This window comes from Euwallacea similis, chromosome 2, assembly GCF_039881205.1.
Source record: "Euwallacea similis isolate ESF13 chromosome 2, ESF131.1, whole genome shotgun sequence".
Classification (NCBI taxonomy): Eukaryota; Metazoa; Arthropoda; class Insecta; order Coleoptera; family Curculionidae; genus Euwallacea; species Euwallacea similis.
Window position 1 is genome coordinate 5,869,429 of NC_089610.1, and position 26,286 is coordinate 5,895,714.

Sequence of the window (26,286 nt, forward strand, 5' to 3'; positions counted from 1 at the left end):
TAATTGTAAGATTTTGCACAATAAAGCGCTTCTGCCTGTCTATAATTTATTAGTAGTGAGATAAATGCAGAAGTCCATCCATAGCCCTGTGTTAATTGACCAATACGTTTACCGCATAAAAGTGGGACCCGCATACACTTAACAATCGCCACATTATACAGGTTTAACCTCTTTTTCGCTCTTTGTCTTAGTGCGCCTACTAGAAAAAGAACGCTGTTTCAGATGCACTGAAATTTGCCCTTCTCATCGAATATAGCACGCAGTCGCTCTTTCGCCCATATCGCATGGGACCTGAATTACGATGGTTACAAACGGGGCCATAATTGTCCTGTCTATAGTACAATTTATCGACATTTCAAGATCTGCGACGCATTTCATGCATGTCATAATTCTGCCCACGAATTAGATGGTTCTCGTTAGTCTCGAAATATTCATTTTCTCCACATGCGGAGAAGGTATACTGGAAAAATCAAAATGCAATTTTCCGAAGATACCCAGGGTCATTTGGCAAGTGGGCAGCAAAGAAGCGACATTTGCGCCATTTTTGTACACTTACACCCATAAATAAATTACAAAATGATAAAATACGTTATAAATAATATTCAGCTATGTTTGAAGAAGAGGTCAACTTAGGACACATAAAAGGAAGGTAAACGCTAAGAAATACCACACAGAAATCACCCACCACTTACTTCTAATCGACCTTTTGGAACGCAAAAAACTGCTACTCTTTAGCGATTAAGAAGAGGAATTTCGGTTCACTGTTTATTTTGTTTTTTTTTTTACATTTTTTTCCCAGACAAATATCGTCACCAAATTGTCAAGAAAAGCTTTCATTGCAGTGCTTAGTAAAATGGGAATGTTATTCTTAGTTCATTTTAATCGAAAATAGGATGTCGTCCCACCACTCCAACAAGCTCTAATAGTGCGCGAGACGTTATAACAAAAAAAAAAAATGAACAATTTCGAACTTTGAAGCGGCATATTTTGACCTCTAAATTGTGCAACTTTACCCCAATTTACCGCACTTTTCATCGTTACCGAGATTCTCATCGGTGAACCGAAAAAATGCACACCCTCTATATGAATGTACGTATTGAAAATACTAAAATTTCTACTGAACCGATGGTATCGCAGTCAACGAGCACAGAGCGGACGCCGCTGACTCTGAACTTGTTGGCTTCAGTACAATTCGACACAGGTTATTGTACAAATATTTACCGCACTAAATCAACGCCACCACTCTAACACGAGGCCGCCGTAAAACGTGTACGAGCAAAAGCAGCGACGCATTGGCTTTGGAGAGACGTTCGCGTATTGTAACATATGAGCAAGGATACGTTTTGTACGCGATATCGGATATCGACCGCGTATGATTAAAAGTAAAAGCCATATAGCTGTAAGAGCAGCGATTTCAAATCGGCGCTGATATGTTACTAAGCGGTTAGAAAATACTCAAAACTTCACAAAAAGCTAATTAAACGATTTTGGTCCTTATGGATTCGCCGGAGGCTTTAAACGGTCATGCGGCCAGCACCGAAACGTCCACGTCCGGAAAACTAGATGATTCACCGAAGCTGAAGCGAAAAATCACTTTACTAAACGGGGTTGGATTGATCGTGGGAACTATTGTCGGTAAGTTCAAATTGATGCAGACGCTCAAAAATGATTATTTCAAGTCGCTAATTGAAAAGTTAGTGCGCTGGTGGGGGTGTTAGTCGATAATATTTTAAGTGGCCTATTTATGACTTGAATTAAACTATTCAACACTGAATAAACGAATAAATTGTTCCTGGATAATCTTTTTTTTTAAGCGCCAAAAAACTCCTTCAGAACGCCGGCGATCTAGATGATGCAACGAACGTCAGCTTTTGCCTTAACTTTGCGCTTCTTCGCTATTCTAATGACAGTCGCAAATTTAGTTTTCAGGTAGGTTTATCCGGTGGAATTGAGTTACAGAGTGTTCCGAAATTAATGTGCAGTAATTTAGGAGCGCGTGGCGTGTCTGAAAATATGGCAAAAGCCGCTTGTGAACGCTTAGTTCAAATTATTCAAAAGTGAATAGAATTGATGGAAGAATAAAACCGAACTGAATTCAAAAGTCTGAAAATTCAAGATGGCGCCCATAAGAAAAAAGCTGATGATGATTGCCGAGAATCGAAACGTCGAATTTAAAATGTGACGTTGCCACGTTGCAGAAAAGGAGAGGTTGCACTCATAAAATGTCAATCGTTTTGAATTATTCCGTCAAATAACTGAGAGAAAGAATCCCAAAATTTTGAAAAACGTGTTTATTTTTTCCTCAACGTATTTGGCGAGATAAATCAAAATGATTAACACTTCATTAGTGCAACATTTCCTCGTCTACGACATGGCGATGTCATAATTCAAATTCGACGTTTCGATTTTCAACAGCCATCATCAACTTTGGTTTTTCTTATCGGTACCATCTTGGATTTTCATATTGTTGTACTCAGCGTTTTTTTTTATTACGATGATGTATCGTATGTTAGGGTTCAGTCATACAGTTTGGTGGAAAAATGAAAAATCCTGTGTAAGAAAAATCAAAATCGAAAGTCATGGGAATATTTCAAATCTTTAAAGAAGTTTAAATCGTGCAAATTTATCCTCGACCTCCCGACTAACTTTCCCATGGTTAAGTGCCAAAAACAGGAACCTTGCACGGTCTTGCCGGCTTAAAACTAATTTGAAATATGAATTTAAAATGCGAAAATATACAAGAAACTGTATAGAATTTAACTGGTGTTTTCAAACATCTCTCAAATCGACTTTTTAAACTGTTTTAAGATAGATAATTAAAATCTCATTACTCGCAAAGGCAAAATATTTGAAGCTTTCAGTGAGTGTTTAAACCCGAGCTTTCGGTTTATCTAAATCAGGACACTATAGAATACCAAAATATTTGCTTTATCACTACTTCACCTACTTTGTGTTGGATGCCAAGATCGTTGTGAGGGCCTGATATCACTGATAAAGGCAAGAGTTAGATATTTTTACTTATTGAGAATATACGAATTTATCCCATGCACCTACAGAACTATCGCGTAATGGTAAAATTTAGTTTGAAAGCGAGCTTTAAGTCTTTTAGATTGCATATATTTTTATATAATTTTTTTATCATTGTTTATTTTTATTATTTATTTTTTAATTTATTCAATTAGTAATTTTAACTTATTTACCTCACGTGCTTCGATTTTTCTACTGTCACTCTATTCATGTTTTTAGGCATTATCTATCTAGTTCGTTTCTTCGATTCGCTCTCTGGATTATCAATCCTGCAACAATCATTAATTTGAAAAAAACTGATTGCTCGATATGCACACCACATGATAGCGTCGCACATGGACCATTCTGCTTATTTATTTAAGTATTTCTTGTTTACTCTGAAACAATTTTACTTGCCAAAATATTATTACTCTAATGGCATACTATTGTGCAGTAAATATAGTACCTTCATAGGCGCCTTCAACCGAAATATCCAACTCCTACTCATAAAGAGCATTTAAACAATGTTGGGGAGTTTATTTTTATTTATGAAGGTAGTTTGAAACAGGACAATGAGCATGACGGACATACTATTTTGCGCTACAAAAATGCTCGGAATTTGAAACATTCATAATTTTACATCTGAGATTTCTTCTTATTTTTTGCCATAACAACTTTTAACAATGTTGTTATGGATATTTTGATAATTCTCTAAAGGTTAAAGTGGGTCCTTCCTGCCGCCAATTTTCAACAGAAGCATTTGAGTTATGTAAGTAATTTCGTTAAAAGCTTCGTATCCTAACCAAGCACGATTTTATGACTTAATTGATGAAGTAGTTTGACTAATTTTGTGAGTATTCGTCGTCAAAAATTTTAACTCCTATGCTTTTGTCGCAGAAACTAGATATACATATCTGCCCACCTACTTGACTACTTTTGGTAGAGGTTATGGTGTATAAACATATGGGTACCAAAATTACTAGAGTTTTTCGAGTGATTTTCCAATCGATAATCATCAACATGAATCTCAGGTCAACTAAAATAAAAGCAAAAACTAATAGTTTATTTCAGTTTTTTCTTGACGTTTTGGTGACTAACTTTTCTAAGAAAGTCGAAAAAGATTTTTATCCGAGTCCATAATAAATAGTATCAAAGAGGAGAAGAAGGAGGGGGGGGGGGGCAAGTTTCAGGTTTGAAAATATAATTTTCAACTATCACCATCAGTGTTGCGATACAAGAGCTTTATTTTCCTTTCAGGAAGTGGGATATTCGTCTCTCCAACCGGAGTTTACGTGGCGACCCATTCTGTGGGGATGTCCATAGTGATATGGAGTTTCTCCGGAATTTTCTCCATGCTTGGAGCCCTTTGCTATGCTGAACTGGGAACCTCCGTCACACGATCTGGCGGCGACTATGCTTACATTTATGTGGCTTTCGGACCACTCGCAGCTTTCCTTCGGCTATGGATGGCCATGCTGATTATTCGGTATGTAGCAAATACCATCACAGCTTGTCATTAACTGTATAGTTGCAATACCCACATTTTTGTACACTCATCTTATTTATTGCCTATGTCTAGTACCCGAGGGTCCGTATATAGAATCATTTTCTACAGTGCAATATACCATCGGCCACAAAAGTGGTCGACCAGTTTCAAATCAAAATCGCTTGTGGTACTGTGGGTCGGATACCTTTTTTTGTCACACTTGACCTAGATTACTTTTTGTTGGATCCTCCTTTTTGTGTATATACATCAATATTTTGCATACAAACATGTATTGCTGGCCCAATTCATTGAGACAATTTTATTTTTTGGTATTTTCTCAATTTATCGCTAAGGCGTAATGGCTCCGAATCTGAGCAAAGACATTAAAAGATATATAGTACTTTTATATGAACAAGGCCATAATATTTCCGAAATTAGTCGTGAGTTGAATATTACGGTACGTAATCAAATTGTCTTTTTAAACAAAAATTGGTTTTTAAAATTTTTGTGTCCGTGCACTTTTGATCTCGTTTCAGAGGGACACGATCCGTTGCTGGATCACCCGTCATGAGGTCGAGGGTCACGTAGACGAGCGACCCAGACCTGGTAGACCTCCCAAGTTGTCGGACGACCAGTGGTAGGAACTGGTCGCCGATTTTCGGGAATGTGGTTTCCCACGAACATCCCAGTACGCTGTACGCTGGGATGTAAGTATGAAGACCATCCGAAGGACTCTTCATAAAGAGGGTCTTCATAATCGGCGACCAGCAACGAAACTTGCTCTAACAGAGCAACATAAACAGGCCCGCTTAGCATTTGCCCAAGAGTACTTAAATTTCGATTGGACAAATGCTATTTTTGTTGACGAAAAAACTTTTTTGTCAAGCGAAAACGGCAGGCTACATTTATGGCGACCTCATAATACTCGGTACGATGAACGCTATAGTGTATCGAACAGAAGGTCCGGCCGAATACGGGTTAACTTCTATAGGTGGATGTCTGCTGATGGTCCCGGCGAACTGGCAAGTTTTGAAAGAAGGGCGAATTCTATTGAGTACGTTCGGATGCTCGACGAAGTTATGCTTCCTTCTGTTCGTACTTTGTATCCTGTGGCAGAAATGCCACTTGATGACAACTGTAGGATATATCGCGCAAACATCGTGAAGGACTGGTATCACGAGCATCCAGACATAAATAATCTTCCCTGGCCTGCATATTCGCCAGACCTAAACCTCATAGAAAATTTATGGGGCCTAATGGTTCAAAGGTGGCACAATAACAATGAACGTACTACCGAAGATTTGGTGGCACATTGCAACCAAATCTGGAATGGGGTTAGACCCTTGTGTCAAAACCTTGTGGGTTCAATGGGCCGGAGGCTACAAGACGTCATCGACGCCAATGGGGGAGTAACCCGCAATTAGAATTGTTTATTTTTTTATTTAGTTATTTATTTATATAAATTTGAAGTTTATTTTCTCTCGATCGTACTGTATTTCCGAAAAAAATGTGTCTTGAAATTTTCCCTTTTAACATACGCATTACGAAAAACGCCGTTTATGTCATCTTTTGTCTAAAGAACTTTTGTGACATAGAAATCACTTGATTGTTAAGTGAGAGGTAGGAAACAGTCGGACTAGTTAATTCCTAATTCCCAGCAAAATATTATTGTTAATAAAAGTCTTGAAGTTTAGTAAGTTGTTCTGCAGTGTTTTGTAAATTGTTGGTCTTGTTTATAATTGAATTTAACATGTATTTTTTTCGTTTTCATCTTAAACAATTATATAGCCATATCAACTTTTGCAATTTACAATATTCAATGTTAATATAGTGATGTTTTCATTCAATTACTAGCAGAATTGATTTATTTAAAATTATCATCCTGAAAATATTCCGGCAAACTTGGTATTCGATGTAAAATTCTAAATTTATTCGCTAGACACGTTTTTGTTGTGGATCATTTTTTGTGAACTGATAAGGTACCTTCGCTCGGAATACGCGTCAAGCGATTTTGAACCTTAGCGTGGTCGACCACTTTTGTGGCCGATAGTACATGTCTTGCTAGCCAGCGACCTCATTATCATTGTTAAGTAATACTTATAGTGAGTATTGTATTTGACGGGTATTTGTTTCTCTATCTCTAGACCAACCACCCAAGCAATTGTCGCTATAACCTTTGCAGAATATGCTGCCAAACCATTTTTCACGGAATGCAAACCACCAGATAATGCCGTTAGATTGCTAGCAGCGGTGTGCCTGTGTAAGATTATTTTTTAAAATCTTATAGAAAGTATTAATACCACTTGGCCCCCTTGGAAATACGTGCAGAGACCCGATTGAACTGGAAAGGAGCTCCAAAATTGACCTTCTGATTTAATAATAATAATAATAATAAACATGTTTGTTCACCGAATTCCAGTTATGCTAAATCAATCATTAAGTCTACAATTTGTCGAAGGGCTGAAGGTCCTCTGAAAGTGTCTAGTAAAAGCGTCAGCTTTATCTTTGTTTACGTAACGCTCTTTTCCAGCTCCTATTTATTTGTTTATTTTTAAAATTTTTTTGCCAGTAAGATTTACTTTCGTCTTCTGGCCAGAACCGGCCTTAGCAAGTCTGACGCCATGCATTCATGACCAATCATTCATTCTACCGTAAACTTCCCATTTGAACATATTCATTTTCCTGTGTCCTGTCCTGTATCGAAGGTCTGCTCTTTACAGGACAGCAACTACTAAATCGAAAGGTCAAATATGGACATTTTGCTCTACTTCGCTTGAATGTGAGCGAAATTTATAATGATCCTGAACGAACTCCAATGACGCACTTAATCATTAAATTCGACTGCTATTGGGCTTCTAAAGAGCTAGTCAGCATGAAATCACGACTAATTAGGCTTGAATAGAGCGGTAATTAATTTCGTATTCATCTAAGTCCCGTTCGTATTTCCTACACATTTACGCCTCGCCAATCAGCCCTGAAATATGATGTTTTTTTTTATCTTGACGTCTGCAAGTTGTTTTTTACACATTTTCTGTTTTTTGTGTTAATTTTAATTTAGGTCTGCTCACTGCTATCAACTGCCTGAGCACCAGACTGTCAATGAGGATACAGGACATCTTCACTTTTGCCAAGCTATTTGCTTTAATTGCCATTATCTTGACCGGTCTGTACTTCCTTGCTACAGGTAAGTGGGCAGTTTCAAGAATATCATTAACTACATCCATCAGTCCACCATCAGTATCTGAACTATCTCTAATTATTTGTTAATGGAAGCGTTCGATTAAATTTGGGCGTTTTTGCAAAATAGCTCACAAATACGCATTTCTGTGGGAAATTCTATGAAATTTGAATTGTATCGTCCACACACTGGTGATGGTGTATGGATCGGTATTTTATATCAGACCCAGTGGCGGACGTATGGGGTGGCTATTTCAGGAGCTGAGCTGTGGGGATCTGGGTAACGGTCACATGGGTCCCTAAAAGGATCTGTTGGCCCTTAATTGTATGCTGATTAACGTTTACCTATATAAGTTGAGTTAAAAAAAAAATTTTTGCCACATGGTATGTCGAAAATGCTGCGTTTTTGGCCATGCGTCTATAAAAACTTTTTTATTTCGCAAAGTACTATCGCCACTTGAAATATCCCCATGATGATATGGTACACCCTGTATAACTGCAATAATCTTTTATATAACCGTATAATTGCTGATATGACTGCAATTTTCTGTTATATTCCTGTTCTATAACGGTAAAAGCCTTCGGAGTATAGGTATAGCATAAAAACAAGAAAATAAATAACATGGACAATTGATACGCATCTGGTGAGAGCTAATAAAAGAGGAAATTAAATACTAAAGTACAGAATACTGTACACGCGGTAACTACAGTCGAGTTTCTATATGATACTCGCTTCAATAATTGGGCATATATTTCAATCTTATATCATCGTACCGCAAGAGGATTATTTATGGTAACCTTGTCTTTTTACGATACGACTGCAGTGTTATTGTTTGAAATGTAAAGAACACTGTTTACAAGAAAGATGGAGCATTCAGAAAACTATTATTATTAAAAAAAAAACCAGTGACGTATTCGTTTAAAATGTTCAGGGTCACATCAATGGGAATGCCACTGGTGAAGCTAAAAACTTTGTGTTCGCCTTAAAACATGTGTCTCTACACGTATTTTACGCTCCCCAATTTTCATCAAAACATTTAAAGCCGGACCGGACTTATCAGGTCCTGTATTTCAAACAAGAAGCGAAAACGGGCCCATGTTCTTATGAATTTTTTTCGTAAAATCGTCGACAGATTCACCCTCTGAATTTTTGACACATTTTATGTATAAACACCCTGTATACAGACTGTTTCATAAACATACTGACAAACTTTCAGAGGATTTAAAGCTCATAAAAACAATTTAAATCGAATAAAGTTAGGTCCGAAATCGCTTCATTTCCAAGATGCAGAGTGTTTAATTTCTTTTTTATATATTTTTTAAATAGGTAGAAATATTCTACCTGGTCCAAGAACATGCACATTTATCCCGCCACAACGTGTCCCTAGTTTCATGTCTGTACCCAAACCGTTTTTGAAAAAAAAAAAAATTAACAATGTATCTTGGATTTCGGACCTAACTTTATTCAATCTAAATATTTGTTTTTATGAGCTCTGCATGAGTTTGACAGTATGTTTATGAAACACCCTGTATATTAAAATTCCCGAACAAAAAATTTAATGAATTATGTACATATTTCAATTATTCTGTTTAATAACCGTTTCATTGCACCACCGCCTTTCAAGACACTCAGTCGTTGTACCACCCATTCTAACGTTATCTAGGTCGTATGCACCTGCAAGAAGCATCTCTAAAACATTCAATTGCACAATTGATTGAATGATAATAATGCATTATTCATGTTGCTGCATGTGAAGAAATGTTTATGTTAATCTTTGAGTCACATGTTTTCCTGATGGTTTCGGTTGCGTCTACAAAGGTCAACATCTTTAAAACCTCTGCTGATTTTATTATTATGTTGCAGGACACACTGAAAACTTTGAGAACGCATTCGAAGGCAATTATGACGTCTCCAGCATCGCTTTAAGCTTCTACTCGGGACTATTTGCCTTTGGTGGGTGGAACTATCTGAATTTCGTCACTGAAGAACTGAAGGACCCTTATAGGTAAGTAGATATCCAGGCCAAGTGAATTTGTCGGAAGGGGCGGAGGGTTAATCAAGTCTCGAAGCCCTACATTGGCAGATATTTCTGTGCGAGCTCAGTTGTATTGGAAATTGTTTTTGTCAAGGAGACGCTCAGTTGGGAAATAAATTGGCTTTATTCGCAGAAAAATACGTCCGGGATTAAATGGGAAAAGCTTCACGTTCTGTGTTATTCCCATCGTTATCGAGTGCTCTTCTTATCTTTAATTCAGGCTCGGTTGAATGGCGAGCACACCAGCGTTTAACGAATTTAATGAATATGAAGTGCTCGATTTTACTTTTCGTGCACTTCCCGGGAACGATTCGTCTTTTGTGGTTCGTTTTGCGGCAGTCTCGATTCCGCAGTAATTTCTTTGTTACTGCCAGAGCCGGCATTAGCAAGTCTAGCGCCCTGGACGAAATTTTTAATCACCGTCCCCTACTTTCTAGGGAAAACCGCCACCCCCTTTATAAGCCCGGTACTGGTTACTGCCTTCATTATTTGCACTCAAATTTTTATAGGAGACAATAATTTTTATCGTTTTTAGAGACAATAAATTTTTCTAAATGTGATATCAGCAAATGAGCAGCTTTATCGGCATGATTGTTAAGAAAAAATCTTTTAATAATGGTTTGCCTTTAGGCACTAAATTTTATGGTATAATCCTACACGTTATTGCTTGAAATAGGTGTAACGGCTAAGTTATGGTTATATCGCGGGCACTAAAAATCTGTAGGTATTAAACGAAACGCATACAGGATGTTTCTTTCTGGAATTCAACCATGATACCTCAGCAACCATTAAAGATACGAGGTCGATTAAATTTAATTTCTTGTTTCTTGATCACTGAAGTTGAGCGTTTTTCGCTGAGTTCAGATTCCGCAAGCTCCAAACAAACTTCTTATAATTGGGCTTGATTCTTAACACGTAGACAGTAGGTAATACCACTTTTTTCTTCAGAAATCTGCCAAGAGCGATATGGATCGGTTTACCAGTGGTCACGATTGTATACGTCCTGGCAAATGTGGCTTATTTCGCTGTATTGTCAGGAGTTGAGATGGAAAGTTCCTATGCTGTGGCTTTGGTAAGTACTTACCCGCATGGCCTTTAATAATGATACAAATATTTCAGGGTATGATTCCTTAGATCATTGAAGGATTCACATCAACGTGGTCGCTCGGTTGCCGAGAAAGTAAAAATATATCAAACTTTCCCACTCAGAATCTCGGCAACGAAGCGATGAATGGTATCCCTACATGTTTTCTTGACAAAATGTCGTCAATGATTATTTGATTTTGAGATTGAGTCTTCAGTTCAGAAACACCTTGTATAAAGCAAAAAATTGTAAAATATCATGTTTTTTTAAATAACACTTAAAATTCTTTTTAGTCCTTTGGGCTGAAAACGTATGGGAGTTTCACATGGCTCGTGTCAATTTTCGTAGCTCTCTCTTGTTTTGGAGGTGTTAACGGCATACTCTTCACCTCAGCAAGACTGTTCGTCACCGGAGCCCAAGAAAGGCATTTACCAGAGATATTTTCTTACATTCACGTACGGAGAAGCACTCCAATTCCCAGTTTAATTTTCACGGTAGGCTCCAATATTTAACCCATTTTTTCAAGTTTTTTATTTCCAAAAATTGATAGTGCGCAGCTTCTTTGGCAATGCTATTTGTCAGAGATGTGATTGTCCTAATAAACTACTATGGACAGATATTGTGGTTTTCTGTGGCAGCCAGTATAGCCGGAATGATGATTCTGAGGTACAGACAACCGGACGCCCCACGACCCATAAGGGTACACACATCCATTCCTATTATCTTCTTGTTTGCTTGTGGGTTTTTGATCTTGTTCCCCATTCCTTCCCAGCCATGGAACACGATCATTGGAGCGGCCATAACTTTGTCAGGTTGGTACAATAATTTATTGATCGTCTCAATTACTTTTTTGGATTCTTATAGGTATTCCTGTGTATTATTTATTCATCAAATGGAAAAAAGCTGCTGACTATTCGTCATTTAGCGCAAGAATTACAAGGTTCCTGCAGCAGCTCATGGAATTAACTTCGCCCGAAGCCACTCAGCTCCTATCAAAATCTTAATTTTTTTAATGAAGTATTTACGTTTAAGTATACAGTTTTTGGAATCTCAAGTACTGTAGAATGGTTTTTGTATGTATTTTACCAACAAATATTACCGACCAATCACATATTGAATATCCCAAAACGAAATTATTATACAAATATATTTATTGAAACAATCATAGAGTGATAAGTGGAAATAAAAGAATGTTGAATCTATTTTTTTGCTTTATAACCTTTACTAACCTTCCTAGTCCTGTTCCTATTTTTGACATTGGTTACTTCGTAAAAGTTGCTGCCAATCTTCTTCCTCTTCTGAGCTCTTTCTAAGGCTCGTTTCTGCTTGCTAGTCAACTTTTTTGCTGTTTGAACCATACTTGAATCTTCCAATGACAGTGTCTCCACTTGAAATTCCCCACTGGCAGATACCACATTTGATTTGGTATCATAGTCATTGGTGTCCATGTCAGAATAGAAACTTATCTCTGAGGAGTCATCAGAGTCTATGTCTTCTCCATTGTTCAAAGTGTCATCTTCAGTAATCATTGAAGAATTATCAATGTCCTGCAAACTTTCATCAGCAACATTTTCATCTTCCTTATACTCTTCCACAGCTTTTTCCAGGTCTTTAATCGGCTCCAATTCTTTAACGTCGTCCCCTTCATAACTCAAGCCTACCCTGATTTTCCTGAAGTCTTGAACCACATTAAGATTACTATTTTCGTTTTCTTCTTTATTTAACCCAGTTTCAAATCCTGGAGGACACACAAAGAATGGCAACTTCCCTCTTTGCCAATCATTTAAAATCATTTTTGCCACACTGGAAATATCTGGTTCCCCTCCTTTAAGTAACCTCCCAGATCTCTGTGCCATTTTTTCCAGAAAATCTATTGAATCTTTCCAGTCTTCTACTTTGTAAGTCTTAATTAAATAATCTTTTTTGACTCTTTCCAAAACGGCCGCTATGTAGTCTTCAGGATTATTGACTAATTCCACTCGCACTACACCTTTTAGGACTTTTTCTGTGTCAGTTTCAGCAGATGGGTAAACCACACCTGGGCAGTCAATCAGATAAATCCGCCTCATTAAGGTAATATATTGCCAAACTTTAGTTTCACCTGCAATCGGGGCTACTTTGCAAACTTTCTTGCTTCGTAGTGTGTTGATTATTGAAGATTTTCCCACATTTGGGTAACCGATAAAACCTACTGATATTTGTTTCTTGTCTAAGTGCAGTTTAGCTGGAAAAGGGAGAAGTGATTAAAATATCTTGATGAAAATTGAGGGTTATTAATTATTTAAGTGAGTTCAGGTTAGATAAATTGTAGCTGTACTGACCAAATAAAAATAAATAAAATTTACTTACCAAATTGCCTTAATAAATTTATCAAAGATCCTTTGCCAAAGGGGTGTGTTAAGCTTGCATGAAAAGCAACTGTTGGATACTCCTTACTTAAAATTGCAACCCATCTCTGAGTAGCCCAAGTGGGAACAAGATCTACCTTGTTCAAAATAAAAATTAAATGCTTATGAGGCTTTTCTGTCTTGAGAAATTTCTCCAAGTATGGCGATCTAGTACCCATTGGATCCCTAGCATCAAGTGTTTGGAGCAAAACATCAGAACTGTCAACAACTTTGTACAATTCATTCCAAATCCTTTTTGACTGACCAGCACTCATTACCCAATCCCTAGGGATATCTTTAACTCCTCCATTATCACGAACAATATTTGAATCAGCTTTATCACTGTACTCTCCTTGCTTCTTTTGCGCAAGCTCTGAGAGCTCATCCAGGCCCCTAACTCCAACATTTGGTTTCTTCCTATGCTTTTTTGGACCAAACACACTCTCAAAGCTTTCGGTGTCAAGCAAATGAACTCTGGCATTCTTTGCCTTCTCATTTAAGAGTGTTATGGGAAGAGTTGTTGGTTTCATAACTACTTGATAGGGATTTTTAATAGCTGCCCCCAATTCATCTTGAAACTTTTGCAAGGCATTCTGGGATATAACCCTAGAGTTTCCAAACCACCTCTGACTAGGCTCTACTCTTGCTTGAGTACCAGAGGGTAATCTACCTTGGAAGGGGGCAGGTGTGAGGATGTTTCCTTTCTTGTCTCGTTTTGCTTTGAAATTCCTGTACATTTGAAGTCGCTTGATGGTGCCTTTGGTACGAGGTTTGCCAACTCCTTTGAGGCCATCTGTTGATCTTTCAGGGTTCATAGAATGACTCGACCTGTTGAAGCCCTGCTTACGGGGAGCTCCCCCGGTTGAATTTACTTTGGGCATCTGAAAATCTGGTATTAATTTATAGTTTTAAGCAGTATGGTAAAAAACTTTACTGTGGATATATTTGGCCAATTTCAACAAAGATTTAAAGTTCTGTGTAATTAATTTTAATATTGTTAATTTTAACAAACACACAAACACGTTGATTTTTGTTAGGTTATGTTTTTACGTCAAAAATCTGACAGCGGCAATTGAATCAGCTGATTCATTTTTGATGGGATTTTTTGCTTGAATTTTTTATGGTTCCGATCAGACCTGAGCAGTCGACGTGTATTTATACGAGGTCTGGCCAATAGGATTTTGGACTAAAAATTAATGGTGGATTCAAACATAGGTATAAGAGTAAACACTTAAATTAAATAACATGAATCAATTATACAAGATACATAAAAATAACATAAATATAATATAACAAACTAATACATAGTTATAAATAAATAATAATTAATATATAATATGTATGTAGATATGAGATTCTAAGCTATTTATTTTGCTTTTTATCCTTGCACTCTCTCACAGATCGTTTCTCCTCCATCCAAATTTTATTCGATTTTCTCATTTGCTCGGTTAAATTCTCCAAGGCGCCAACGCAACAATAGTCTTCAGATTCGTTCTCCGATTCTACCTGAAAACACAAAGAACTTACCTGTAATGATGAATTTGAAACCAACAATATCTTCAAAGTAATTTTAATTCAACGCAGTGACTCCACACCTTACCTGAAAGGTGTGGGAATACCATTGGTTATTATTCCCAAAATCAAGACTTGGTGGGGGGCTTTCTACGTCATAAACTGAGGCAGTGCCTTGTGATCCCAAACTGCATGGAGACGCGCATATTTGACCATATGATGTTGATCTGTTGACTCTCCCACTTTGGTTTGGTGATGATTTTTGATGTATACTAAGAATATCGCTGTAAAAACATATTTAATCATGTTTCAACAATAAACAAGTAGGCCATCAAATAGGATGATATACGTCTCATGGTGCACATGCAACGCAAAACAATGATTTTTAGTTCACTGTCGAAAAAAAACAAGTTAGAATGGTTAAAACACATCATCAAGTCCTTATAGATTATAGATTACTCTGTTAGAAAATAGTTTGAAACATGCAGGACACAAACGTACATGGCCCCATTTAATTGCTTGATGGTTTGAATAAACTGTTGCTCCCTCTTGGCCACAACAGAATTAATCCTTTTTTGCTCGGCTACCCACGCCCTGACATTCTGAATGACATTTTTACTCTCCTGGCAAATATCAGATTTATTATTTTTCAGATCTTCGATATCTGCTTCAAGCTGTTTAACTGACTCTGTCGTCAACCTATATGTCAAACAAGACATGTTTGTTTTAATACTGCAAGCTGTTGTCAAACAAAACAATCAGTATGACCGGCGATCACTTAGGCTTTAGTACCAAACCAAAATAATCGATAATTGAATTTTTTACAGACCTTCAAATAATAACTATTTATAAAATCAACTTATTGGTGCAGTGGATAATTAGTCCTAGAAAATGGGACTTTGTTGTATGTTTCAAACTCCACCTGCAGTGTGACTGGCGATTTTAAGAAATAAACAATATCATAATGTCAAATTCTGTACTTTACCTCAGATCGAAGTTAAGCCGAGTAGTTGAAATCGAGTTTAAAAATACGGTATACAACAGAACCTAAAAGAGATGGACGGTGTTCTTTAAATTTGGGACAAGGACAGATATAATCTCACATCAATGTGTTGTGTTGAAAAGCTAAAGCGACTTCTGGTGGGCAAAATACGAAGAAAAAGGAAGCGAGTAATCTTGACTCATAAAATTTGTCATAATCCCATTTGAGGTGATTTATTCGGCAGTCGCGTTTTGGTTTCGTTCCGCTTTGCATCGCGCTTATAGGTAGTTCTAGTTACTAACAGTGACTTACCTCTGCTGCTTATTGCTGGAGTAAGTCATAGACTGAATAGTTCTCAACTCGCTGAAAAGTTCCTTGTTTTTTCTAATTAACGTTTCTTTTTCGGTGTTCAAGTTCTTAATTTTCAACAAGTATTGATCTTCTTGATCTTCAAACATCTTATTCTTCTCATTTAAGCAGTTCACTACGCAATGAAGCTTATCGCTTTGAGCTCGTAGATCAGTAATCTGGAGTTCAATGATTCACCATTCTTTTAATTACACTGGGTGATTTAACTTGAGAACAGTGACTAAAAATTGAACCTCGTGTTCTTTACTGAGCGTAAGGCTGTAACGAAGAATCCTAGCGCAAAAGTTCACATGAAACACCCTCCTAAAATTTAACAAAGGATGCGAGGTTTAATTTTTTGTCATTGTTTGTGAACCACCCTGTATTAGCAAAAAATTATTTGCATTCAATACCTTACGATTTAGTGTATACTCTCTCTCAAGAACATTCGCCAAGTCGCTCCTTAGATTTGAAATTTCTTCCTGGGCACAAGCTAATTGAACGCACCTCGACCCGTTTATTTCATTGACGCTCTTCCTGACGTTGTCCATTTGCAACGACTTCACTTGCAATTCTTGTGTCAAATGGTCGATTTCATACTGCAAATCGGTTATTTTCTTATCGTTCTCCGAACTTTGCGACAATTGTTGGTTGAGTTCTTCTTGGGTTTTCTTCAGGTCGGTGATTTGGCTGTCTTTGATTTTGGCTTCCCCTTCCAAGGTTTTGTTCCTTTGCTGAGTGTCTGAGAGCTTCTTTTTTAATTCTGTAACCTGGAAATATACCAATAAGTTTTTTGATTCTCCGTATTTGAATGCGAAATAATTACTCACAGATCGTTTTAAAATGTCCATCATTTTATGGTAAAATTCCATCACACAAGGACACCCCAAGCAAATGTCCTCCAATTTCGGATCGCTCCTGTTCTGCTTAGTCTCCAAATTTTCAACCGTAGTTTTACAGCTGAGATTGGTCAATTGAGACAGCAAATTCTCCCACTCCCGACTCAATGACCCGCTATTATCTTCACTCAAAGCCAACTTTTGCTTAAAATCTTCCAGAGAATCCACTAGGTCATTATGATTTTGCTGCTGATGACGCTTAGTCTCCTGCAACCGTCTCTGCGCAGTTTTCAATGCTCGCTTCTCATTATTATAATCTATCTCCAATTTCAAACATTCTTCAGTCTTTTCATCTAAACTCCTCTTTAAATCTTCAAGCTTTTCACAATAGCTGCCTATTTGGTTTTGGAGCTCCGCGCATTTCTTTTTGCTGATGCAATTTTCATACTCATACTCTTTGATTGAGCACTGTAAGGTCCCGATGGTTTTGTTGAGCCCTTCTATGGTTGTTTGAAGGTCTTCGTTCTGTCTTAAAGAGTCGCTTAAGGTTTTACGGATGTTTAGAACGTCGTCATCGTGTTTGCTTAAGTCTAGTTCCCTCTCAGTGAGTAGCTGTTGCAATTCGCAGATCTTGGTTTCGTGAAGTTGGTTCAGTTGGTTCTCAAGCTGCACCTTTTGCTCACAGGCACACAGCTGGGAAGAGAGTTTTTCGTTCAATGTTTGGACTTCTATGAAGGCCTGCATTACTTTGCTGGACTCTTGTTGGGCGCTCTCGTTTGATAAAGTCTGCAACCAAGGAAAAAGTCTATGAGCATTGAGGGTCGAAGGTGACAGTGTAAGAGACATAATATGCCCTTTTAGTAATAAGTAATAAGGAGAAATTGTACTTACCTTGTTAACGTTTTTACTTTTACACCATGAAAATTATGAGCGGAAATATCGCGATTGATGTTTTTATTTTTATTTTAACACGGGGATGAAAAAGTTTATTGAGCCAGAACTTACCAAAAGCTCCTGGAGGTTGGTAAGCTGGTCCGCCATCAGACCCATTTCATGCTTAAAGTACGCAATAACTTCTTCATAGCAGCGCTTTTGCTTAGATAAATTTTTCATCTGTTCCTTAAAGTAAATTAGGAATCAATAACATTTATGTAGCTCGTAGTACTAAAGCCAAAGCATGCAGGAAAAGAAAGCAATAGTGCACCTACTTCATTGACATTAAATAAGTATCGGTATTTTTTAAGTTGGTTTTCCAAGGTGTCCATGTCCTGTAAACTGTCGCAGTACTCGATTTCTAAGCTAAAGTTCAGGTCCTGTAGCGTTTCATGTTCTCTATTAATCTTTTCGTTCTAAAATTGAATTTTGAGCGCAAACAGCGGAAATGTGAAAATTATTACCTGTTTCTTGATCAAATCATTTTCTTCCTCCATATCTCTCACTGTGAGCTCCAAAAGCGTGAGTATCTCTTGCCTTTTCATATCCTGAAATGTTTTTAAGGCCAAAAGAAAATGTGTTTTTGGCAAAGATATTGTATATTTAAAGAACCATTTTTGACACCACTTATATTAGAATCAATAAATAAATAAATACACAACATACAAAATAAAATCCCACAAAAATATTAAAAAGATATACATACAGTTTTCAAAACTAGATATGAATGTATTGTTATTTTGAAATCGTAAGAGATACAAGGACGATTAAGAAGGGAAAATCTAAGGCGATTGCAAGAGTAATTGGCTTAAAAAGAGTTAGACATTAATATTAATTCAGGTTAACTATACAAAAAATCATACACTAAACTAACGACATTAAATGAAAAGACTTCAGTTAATTAAGAAAATACAATTACATGGAAAAGTTAATTTTAGATTTTTTCATAAAAACTACTGAATTCCAATTATTTATCCAGGCACTGGGAACAACCAAGGCGTCAAATTATCATTAAATTAAATGTAATTTAATAGCGCGTTAGAGTGCATTGCTGTACAAACATTAAAAGTCATAAAAATGCATGTTTGAGGGCCGAAACATCTCGAATTCCTCAACGCCTTTTAGGGAATTCTAGAAATAAAAGCACAAAGTCCAGCCCCGTACATAAGCCCAATCAAATTAATCTCCCCAGCAAAATGCACCTTATCGACAAGTTACTATCATATTCATATGTTTATCTCATGCCCAATGGCATATTCACAATGAGCTACTTTTAATCAAAATTTCACCAGCAACGACCTAATAAATCCTACTCAAATCGTTAAATATCATGCACTGATTTGTTATTATTACCCAACACTGGTAGTTTACTCGAGTTGTTATTATTGGTCACATCACTGGAGGAACTAAATCCAAACCATGCAGCCCAACTGCCACTATCACTCACATTATCCTGAGTTTTCTTGCGCATTTCATCTACCTCCTGTTTTGCCTCCACTAAAGCTTGTTGTAAGTTCGAAATGGTCACTTTCTGCTGTTGCATCTTCACTTTTTAATCAGAAAAAACGTTAAAAATTAAATTAAATAAGCACTTACTTGTAACTTCGCTGCCTCCTCGGACGCTTCCAACACGTTTATAGAATTAGAATATAAAGCTACCTGTAGAATTGAAGGGTCGAAGAGAGAAAAAACAAGCAAAAGGGCGGAAATTTAATTTCATCTAATGGTTAAGGTACTTACGGCTTCATGAAGATTGGTAGCTCTTTCTTCGCATGTTTTCAAGGCGGATTCCAACTCATTTATCGTGTTTTTCAAGTGGCGAATTTCACTATTCCTTTTATCAATCTCTACTTTCATTTTGGATTTGGTGTCATTTAAAACCTGAAATATGCACCCATGCAGAAAACTGAGCACATGTACTATGGCTTTACCTTCACTAACTGCACGTCATTCCCTTCCAAATCAGCCTGGACCTGAAATAAACATACAAACAAGTCTTAAATTAGAAAGGCAGATAATCTGGATGCTCGCACTGCAAGAGGCGCTCCTAATAATTTTAAAGTAGCTTAATTGCTGCAAGGGGGTATTTTTAGCCTTGCATAAAGGACGTAAGTATTAACAAAGCGCTGGAAAGTATGAATGAATGCTTGTTCCCATTCACAAATAATAAAATTGGATGGTCTTTGTATGAGAGAATTTGAATATCTGCTTTTAGATGAGACGACAACACAATTATACAATGCACTCTTATTTCAGAACTTTCCAGAAATCCAACTTTAGATCTCCATTGGTTGACATACCTTAGACGCCTAGAAAACAACGTTTACGGAAATTACCATATGCATAAGGTAAATACATTCAAAACTTGCCTTTTGATCCTTTTCCTCTGAATTCTTCAACTTTGCTTCTAAACTAGTAATGGTTTCGTTTAATAAAGAAATCTCACTTTGATGGCACTAAAGACAAATCTGTCCATAAACCTATGCAACAAAGTAAGCGTTGACTCATACCTGTTCCTGTTCCTCCTGAGCTCTTTTAGTCTTCTCCAAATCGTCTTTCAAATGTTCAATTGTATGGTTCAGCTTGCCAACTTCGTCTTGTGTAAACTATTAAGTGATTTAAGTGAGCGTGAATATATATGTGAAATGAAGGGGCAAATATTAGGGATTTTGGACATAAAGCAGGAAACCCTCACTTACACTGGTGATATATTCACTTTGGTATCTTAGTTCGTCAATGGTTTCTGATAAGCCCCTATTCTGCGGTAAGATAATTACAGTTTACATCCTAGACTTAGGTCTAGCACACACCTCTTGATTCAATGAAAAAACCTGTTCTGTAGTTTTTCTATTATCATCCACGAACTCCATCAAGTTCTTTTTGCAAACTGCCTAAGAAGATTTTTCATGAGGTGTAAGTGAGTCATTGAGATCGATTGTTGAATTACCGATTCACAATTTAGAACCTCAAGCTCAGTTCTAGTAACTGTGACCTCTTTTTGCAAGTTCTTCTATGTAAAAGTGTTAAGATAATAAATTTAAAGATCGAAGATCTTACATTCTCGTCTTTAAGCCGTTGGATTTCAACATTTAGAGCCTTACAGTGGCAAATCAGTGATTCCTTCTCTTTGAGTACACTCTTCGATCTCTTCTCTAACATTTTGTTCTTGAGCTTGAGGACATCTCTATCTTGCAACTTCAAATTTGTGGTCAGTTTTATTTTAACAAATGCACAAATGGCTTCTTACAAAGCTTTTGAATTGTTCATCCAGTTGCTCTATGTAAGTCTTATCTAGTGTGAGAGTATGTTTTAATGTGGCATTTTCACTCTCTAACTTCTGGATCTGGAATTGTTTGCCTATATGAGATGTGTAGGAAGTTTAAGAAGGTTCAATACCTTGATCTGAAGAAACATTACCGAAGCGGAAGTTGTCTAAAAACGTGTTAAAAATAGTATTTTGTAGAACTTATAGGCCTTTAAAGTATGTGGGAGATACTGCAAAACGCGGTGCACAGAGGAGCGTTTCGTGCGTAAATGTAAAGTGAACACGCGTTATACTGTCTATATTTAAATTGCTTCTCTACTTAAATGTGTCATCGACCATCAATAACTCAAAGGTTGCAGAGGCAAAAAACAAAGAGCAACAAAATGTCCTTTAAAAGCCTGTGCTATCCAGGACAATAAACATAAACCAACAAAGCCAATTAAAGATATATTGTATACAAAAATGCACTGAGCAAAAAATTAATTAAAAAACCAAATGTAAATGAAACGTTACTTCTCAGGTGCTCAAACTAACTTGTATGAGACTTTTCACTTCGTTCAAGGTATTCTGGAACCGCAGCAAATCCTTTTCTATCACATCTCCTTTTGGTGACAGTTTGGTCTAAAAAAACTGTACCATCTAACGTAAAGTGTTACTATAAAATCCATCGAAATCGTACTATTGATAAGGCCCTTTCTTCCAAATAGCTCAAACCTCGATCAACACAGTATAGCTTAGTCACCAGTAATTTTATAAGGGAAATTTGCTTGACTAACAAATCATCTTTTATTTTCATACACTTCTTCAATTCCTGAATATCACTTGTTTTTGATGATGAAACATTGTTTGAGGTTTCTGAAGATTTCTGACGAAAAAATAAGATTTATGGCTGCTTCAGCTATTCCTTTTTTCGCGCAACTCACCGAGTTACTATTTTGGCTTTCGAATGATGCGGTTAACTGTTCAGCAACTAAATTCAAATACTTTTTTGTCACCTAAAATAAAAGCCCCTGTACTGTTCCCATTATTTTTAACAATGACTTTTCTCATTTTAAGCTGATTTAATCTTTTCTCTTATAATGTACAAAATGTATTTACTACCCTTAAAACTAAGTACAAATATCTAAAATAAGCGTCTAGAAGATTCTTTTCTCTAAAAACTCAACGTACATTTTAACCGGAATCACCTTTCCTTTACAACAGACCTCTTCGAGATCGATCTCGTTTAAAACATATTCGTTCTGTTTCATGAAGGTTTTACACCTATTGATTAATTTAAAGGGCATTTTCATAGGTTTGAACATATTTTTCACTATAACAATCAATCTCTCTCTTGAAAATGGGGAAAAATGACTTGTCACTCTTAAATTTGACCTTACATTTCGAGGAAACCTGTGAATGTTCGAATTTATTCACTTTTCTCGATTAGTCTAAATTATGCTCCTCTTTGTGGACGCTGCCGTCTTTGCTTATATAGATAACTGCGTTTCTGCTCGTTTGCTTTTTGGAGCAGTGATTCATCATTATGTAAGGTTGATCTATTTCGCATACTGAGGGCTTGTTGACTTTGAGTTAGGAGGTGGGTAGACTTCCTTAGAGAAGGACTTAAGGGTTTTTCGGGAATAGAAATCTGGATTTAAATGGAATTTTTATCCAATTAGTTCTTGCGGTAATTGTGCACCTGTTGTTTAAGTCGCTTAATTTCCTTCCTCAACTCCCTAATAATGTCTTCTTTGAAGGCAGTTTGCTTATCGGCTTGCATGCACTGCTCTTCGAAGACTTGAATATCCTTTTTTATAAGAATAAGTTGGTCGTGCTTGGAAGCAACTTCCTCAGTTAAAGCCTGTCTCATGTCGGCCATTTCCTACAAAGAAACAAAAAAAAAATAAGTTAATATTGCTTTAATAAATTTGTAGTTTTTACCGTTTAACAGTGGAATCTTCATTGAAATCGTATTATTTTAAAGAAAATAACGGTATCACTAGCACGTCAATATCAGCCCTTCTTATATTAAATCAAAGTTTCACTGTTGCACTTTTTTAATTCTGGCGTTTATATGACTCAGCTAAAGACGCGTATATTATTACTATTAGTGCATCTTTCTTACTTTTTAATTATTTGATCACTTAATCTAATTAAAAACAATAAAAGTGTCTTACTTGCTTTAGCGACTCGCATTCTGTGGTGCGCAGCTCCAACTCATCAGCAATTTTCTTTACATTACCACAGTTGCAGTGAATCACATCTTGAATTGTCCTGAAAGCCATATCAGTGTAATTTCGGAAATACAACATGCCATTGCTTTTTATAAAATGTCATGTTCTTTTCGGATTATCCACAAGCCATTTTTATTTTATCGTAAAACCCCTGTGTTTCTTAACATTATTAGTTTATAAGAAATCAAAGTTTAAAACGACCTATTTTTCCCCCTCCTTATACAGAGATGTAAATTATAAAATACTTACTGTTCCTGGTCTTGAAGCAACTCTTTTTCCTAAAATAAAAATGTATCAGTGCAAAAGCAAATAACAAGAAATCGACACAAATGCTTCCCAATTAAAACCAGTCACCTTTTGTTATTCATTTGAGGTTACCTACCCTCCATGTTACATTTACGTTAAAAATCTTAAATTAGATGAAGGCTTGAGAAGCGACTTGCTTGACAAATCATTTCAATTTTTTTGGGTATGTATTTTTTTAACGTTTGTCTCTTTCTATTATTTTTTACATTAGGGATTCGCCAAAGACAGAGTTATTAGGATTCACAAACATTTTATTTCATAAATGTTCGGTTTTAAAATTACTAATCGTGAACCAAAATTCGTTCAAATCACAACGCAACGTACGTTAAATAATTGAAACTATGAAACGATGGTTAACTTAACGCTATGAAAACAAACCACACCAAACACCCATTGCTTTATTTCATTGAAAAATGAGCAATGCAAGGTTTAGACTTTCATGAAATCATTGGTGTCAGTTGACTAACACTAGTGCTTTTGCTTTTGAATATAGATCAATTTTGAACTATTAGTAAATTGATACCAATAAACATGCTGATCAAAACCCTGCTGACGTCCAAACACCACATACATAAAGGTTGGGGAAAAGTAATGGCTTAATCCTCTCTTTGCAATGCGGGAAAGGGAACGAGTCTTGGATCTCAATGTTGAGAGATTAGGACAACGGGTTTATAACACCACCACGACATTTATTTGTTTAATTAAAAAGCAATCGTGCAATCTACGCACCTCACGAGAATCCTCATCTGCAAACCTGAAATAATAAGATGCAAACATGGAACTTCTCTTATGATTTATGTAGGAAATAAGAGTGTTTATTAAAGTTCAGCACAATGAGAAATTCCGGAGCAAATTACTCTTAAATTAACTTACTTATTGGAATATTCGCATTTCGTCCCCAAGAGATCTATAGCAGTTATAGTGTAGAAAAACAAACCATCTAGACTCCATTTGCGACTCTCCCTTATTCGTCTAATAAACTCAAGAACATTCCTTATATCATCCTCTAAATGAGATATTTTTTGCAAAGGTTCCGCAAGTAAATCGGCTGCAAAGTCATGTTCCCGATATTTTTTCATTACCTAAAGAAAAAATACATACAATACCTTCTATCTAATATACTAAATAAATATTTTTTACTTACTTTTATATCTTGCCTTCTTAGTTTTTTCATATAAAATCACTCAAATCAAATGTAGACTTCATTCAAGGACATATAAAGAGCAAGGACTTATCATTCAGGATGATAAAAAGGGTGGGAAAGTTATGCAGTTGGAATGTACATATATAAAAATGAAAATAAAAAGTAAGACTCACCTCGCAAAGACACTGTGCGCTCTTCTGTAACTTTTCCTCTAGTTGCTGGACTCTATCTGTTGCTTCATATTCTAGTTCCTGGACTGCTCTGACTAGCATCTCATTCTGCTGAGTTAAATTTCTAATCCACTCTTGCTGAAGTTTAATTTTTTCCTAGAAAATGAAAAAAAATGTATTTTATAATCTTTATTTGGTCCTGTCAACCTTTCTCAATACAAACTCAGTGTCAATAAAAATGGTGAAGGCAGTTGGATCTTTTGGCACTAGTACCTCAATCATATTTATACCCTGGTTTATTGCCAACAATTGGGTGGATATTATATGAGAACTGTTAGATAGATAATGAAAGCATAAGTATTGTAAATAGATGGAAAACTCACTTTTTATTTAAACATGAGACCCCACATTAAGAAGATTATTTTGTTCTGCCGATCGATATTTGATTTCAAACAGTATAGTATAGGTAACAGTTGTTTGATACCAATGTTTAGTTAGGTCGTAATTTGAAAAGTAATTGTTAGTTGTTTGTTGTGTAATTTATTTCTTCACCCATGCATTAGGTGCATTACAAGGAGATTTACTGGTAAGTAGGAATTAAGGTATGTTAGTTTCAGCTTAATTGGCAGCTTTAAATAGTATATTGGTAATGATATTGTGCAGTACTAACAGCTTAAAATCAATGATAAAACAAATTATTGCATTTATTTTAGCAACCACCAAATTTGTATTTTTCTTATTGAAAATTAAAAAAAAGAACAATCTGTCTCAGTGTTATTGAACATAGTTAATTATAGATATTAACTATCAACCAAAGTATCCTTACTTGTAGACAGTCTTCTGCAGCTTCAGAATCTACCTGTTCCATGCGATCCTTGTAGAGGCGGTTAAAGTCCTTCATTATGTCGAGGGAATTTGGTTCTCCACAGATGTTGTTCCCCATTAGAACTGGACATCCTTGTGACATGTTTGTAGGATTAAAGTTAGTTATATGGTTTGAAGATGTATGAGACGAGTACATTTGCAAGAAATTTAAGTCCTACAACATTGAATTTAAATTGAGAAATAAACTAAGCTAACAATTGCAAACAAATGTTATCATAACAAATGCGGGTGTGCAAGGCCTTCTGGTTCTGCGAAGGGTAATTATTTGTTTGTTCGGATTGGGTACTTTCGCCATAAATTGTGGTTCAAATGGGAAGACTCTAGATTGATTAGTGCAAATGTTACAATTAAATTATTGTATTTGCATAATAAAAGGATATAAAAAATTGCAATCAAAACAGTTTAATTAGTAAAGTGCTTTCAAATACACTACGTTGAAACTGAGTAAATTATGTAGACTAAGTAGATTAATGTACCTAATTTAATCTTGATTGAATTAAGGCAACATAA

The 26,286-nt window shown here is 36.2% G+C and overlaps 3 protein-coding genes across 6 annotated transcripts; 1 reads left to right on the forward strand and 2 right to left on the reverse strand.

Moving 5' to 3' along the window:
- Positions 1 to 1,264: 1,264 nt before the first annotated feature.
- Positions 1,265 to 11,991, forward strand: JhI-21 (Juvenile hormone Inducible-21). 2 transcript variants are annotated; one of them, XM_066400711.1, is made up of 9 exons: positions 1,265 to 1,635; positions 4,264 to 4,492; positions 6,637 to 6,752; positions 7,551 to 7,676; positions 9,534 to 9,675; positions 10,654 to 10,777; positions 11,083 to 11,283; positions 11,340 to 11,601; positions 11,654 to 11,991. In XM_066400711.1, the coding sequence occupies exons 1-9, from the start codon at positions 1,497 to 1,499 to the stop codon at positions 11,791 to 11,793; spliced, it is 1,479 nt and encodes a 492-aa protein (XP_066256808.1). In that variant the 5' UTR covers positions 1,265 to 1,496; the 3' UTR covers positions 11,794 to 11,991. The 2 variants fall into 2 exon arrangements, with proteins under 2 accessions (XP_066256808.1, XP_066256815.1); XM_066400718.1 differs by lacking the exon at positions 1,265 to 1,635 and adding an exon at positions 3,754 to 3,775.
- On the reverse strand, positions 11,923 to 14,213 carry Ns2 (nucleostemin 2). The gene is made up of 3 exons (XM_066400699.1): positions 14,111 to 14,213; positions 13,139 to 14,057; positions 11,923 to 13,013 (listed from the first exon to the last, which is right to left on the reverse strand). The coding sequence occupies exons 2-3, from the start codon at positions 14,055 to 14,057 to the stop codon at positions 11,989 to 11,991; spliced, it is 1,944 nt and encodes a 647-aa protein (XP_066256796.1). The 5' UTR covers positions 14,111 to 14,213; the 3' UTR covers positions 11,923 to 11,988.
- Positions 14,214 to 14,468: 255 nt separating this feature from the next.
- On the reverse strand, positions 14,469 to 26,074 carry LOC136415793 (early endosome antigen 1-like). 3 transcript variants are annotated; one of them, XM_066400599.1, is made up of 22 exons: positions 25,718 to 26,074; positions 24,895 to 25,047; positions 24,451 to 24,659; positions 24,307 to 24,331; positions 23,521 to 23,549; positions 23,215 to 23,311; positions 22,737 to 22,919; positions 20,301 to 20,396; positions 20,160 to 20,246; positions 19,722 to 19,763; positions 19,531 to 19,671; positions 19,387 to 19,449; positions 19,238 to 19,333; positions 18,255 to 18,338; positions 18,066 to 18,206; positions 17,863 to 17,976; positions 16,849 to 17,643; positions 16,432 to 16,788; positions 15,983 to 16,197; positions 15,190 to 15,387; positions 14,777 to 14,972; positions 14,469 to 14,682 (listed from the first exon to the last, which is right to left on the reverse strand). In XM_066400599.1, exons 1-22 carry the CDS (start codon positions 25,910 to 25,912, stop codon positions 14,539 to 14,541), a joined length of 3,660 nt encoding a protein of 1,219 aa, XP_066256696.1. In that variant the 5' UTR covers positions 25,913 to 26,074; the 3' UTR covers positions 14,469 to 14,538. The 3 variants fall into 3 exon arrangements, with proteins under 3 accessions (XP_066256696.1, XP_066256707.1, XP_066256716.1); XM_066400610.1 differs by lacking the exon at positions 15,190 to 15,387 and having other exon boundaries at positions 25,718 to 26,073; XM_066400619.1 differs by lacking the exons at positions 23,215 to 23,311; positions 23,521 to 23,549; positions 24,307 to 24,331; ... (1 more) ...; positions 24,895 to 25,047; positions 25,718 to 26,074 and adding an exon at positions 22,979 to 23,113.
- Between the last annotated feature and the right edge of the window lie 212 nt (positions 26,075 to 26,286).

Excerpts from the sequence above, each read along its gene's own strand:
- LOC136415793 (XM_066400599.1), bottom strand. The coding sequence starts at position 25,912 with ATGTACTCGTCTCATACATCTTCAAACCATATAACTAACTTTAATCCT. Across the intron at positions 19,672-19,721 it reads ATGACGTGCAGTTAGTGAAG|GTTTTAAATGACACCAAATC; the intron begins GTAAAGCCATAG and ends TGCATATTTCAG. Across the intron at positions 14,973-15,189 it reads AAGCAATTAAATGGGGCCAT|CGATATTCTTAGTATACATC; the intron begins GTACGTTTGTGT and ends ATGTTTTTACAG.
- Ns2 (XM_066400699.1), bottom strand. The coding sequence starts at position 14,057 with ATGCCCAAAGTAAATTCAACCGGGGGAGCTCCCCGTAAGCAGGGCTTC. Across the intron at positions 13,014-13,138 it reads AAATTTATTAAGGCAATTTG|CTAAACTGCACTTAGACAAG; the intron begins GTAAGTAAATTT and ends TCCCTTTTCCAG.
- JhI-21 (XM_066400711.1), top strand. The coding sequence starts at position 1,497 with ATGGATTCGCCGGAGGCTTTAAACGGTCATGCGGCCAGCACCGAAACG. Across the intron at positions 4,493-6,636 it reads ATGGCCATGCTGATTATTCG|ACCAACCACCCAAGCAATTG; the intron begins GTATGTAGCAAA and ends CTCTATCTCTAG. Across the intron at positions 7,677-9,533 it reads TCTGTACTTCCTTGCTACAG|GACACACTGAAAACTTTGAG; the intron begins GTAAGTGGGCAG and ends ATTATGTTGCAG.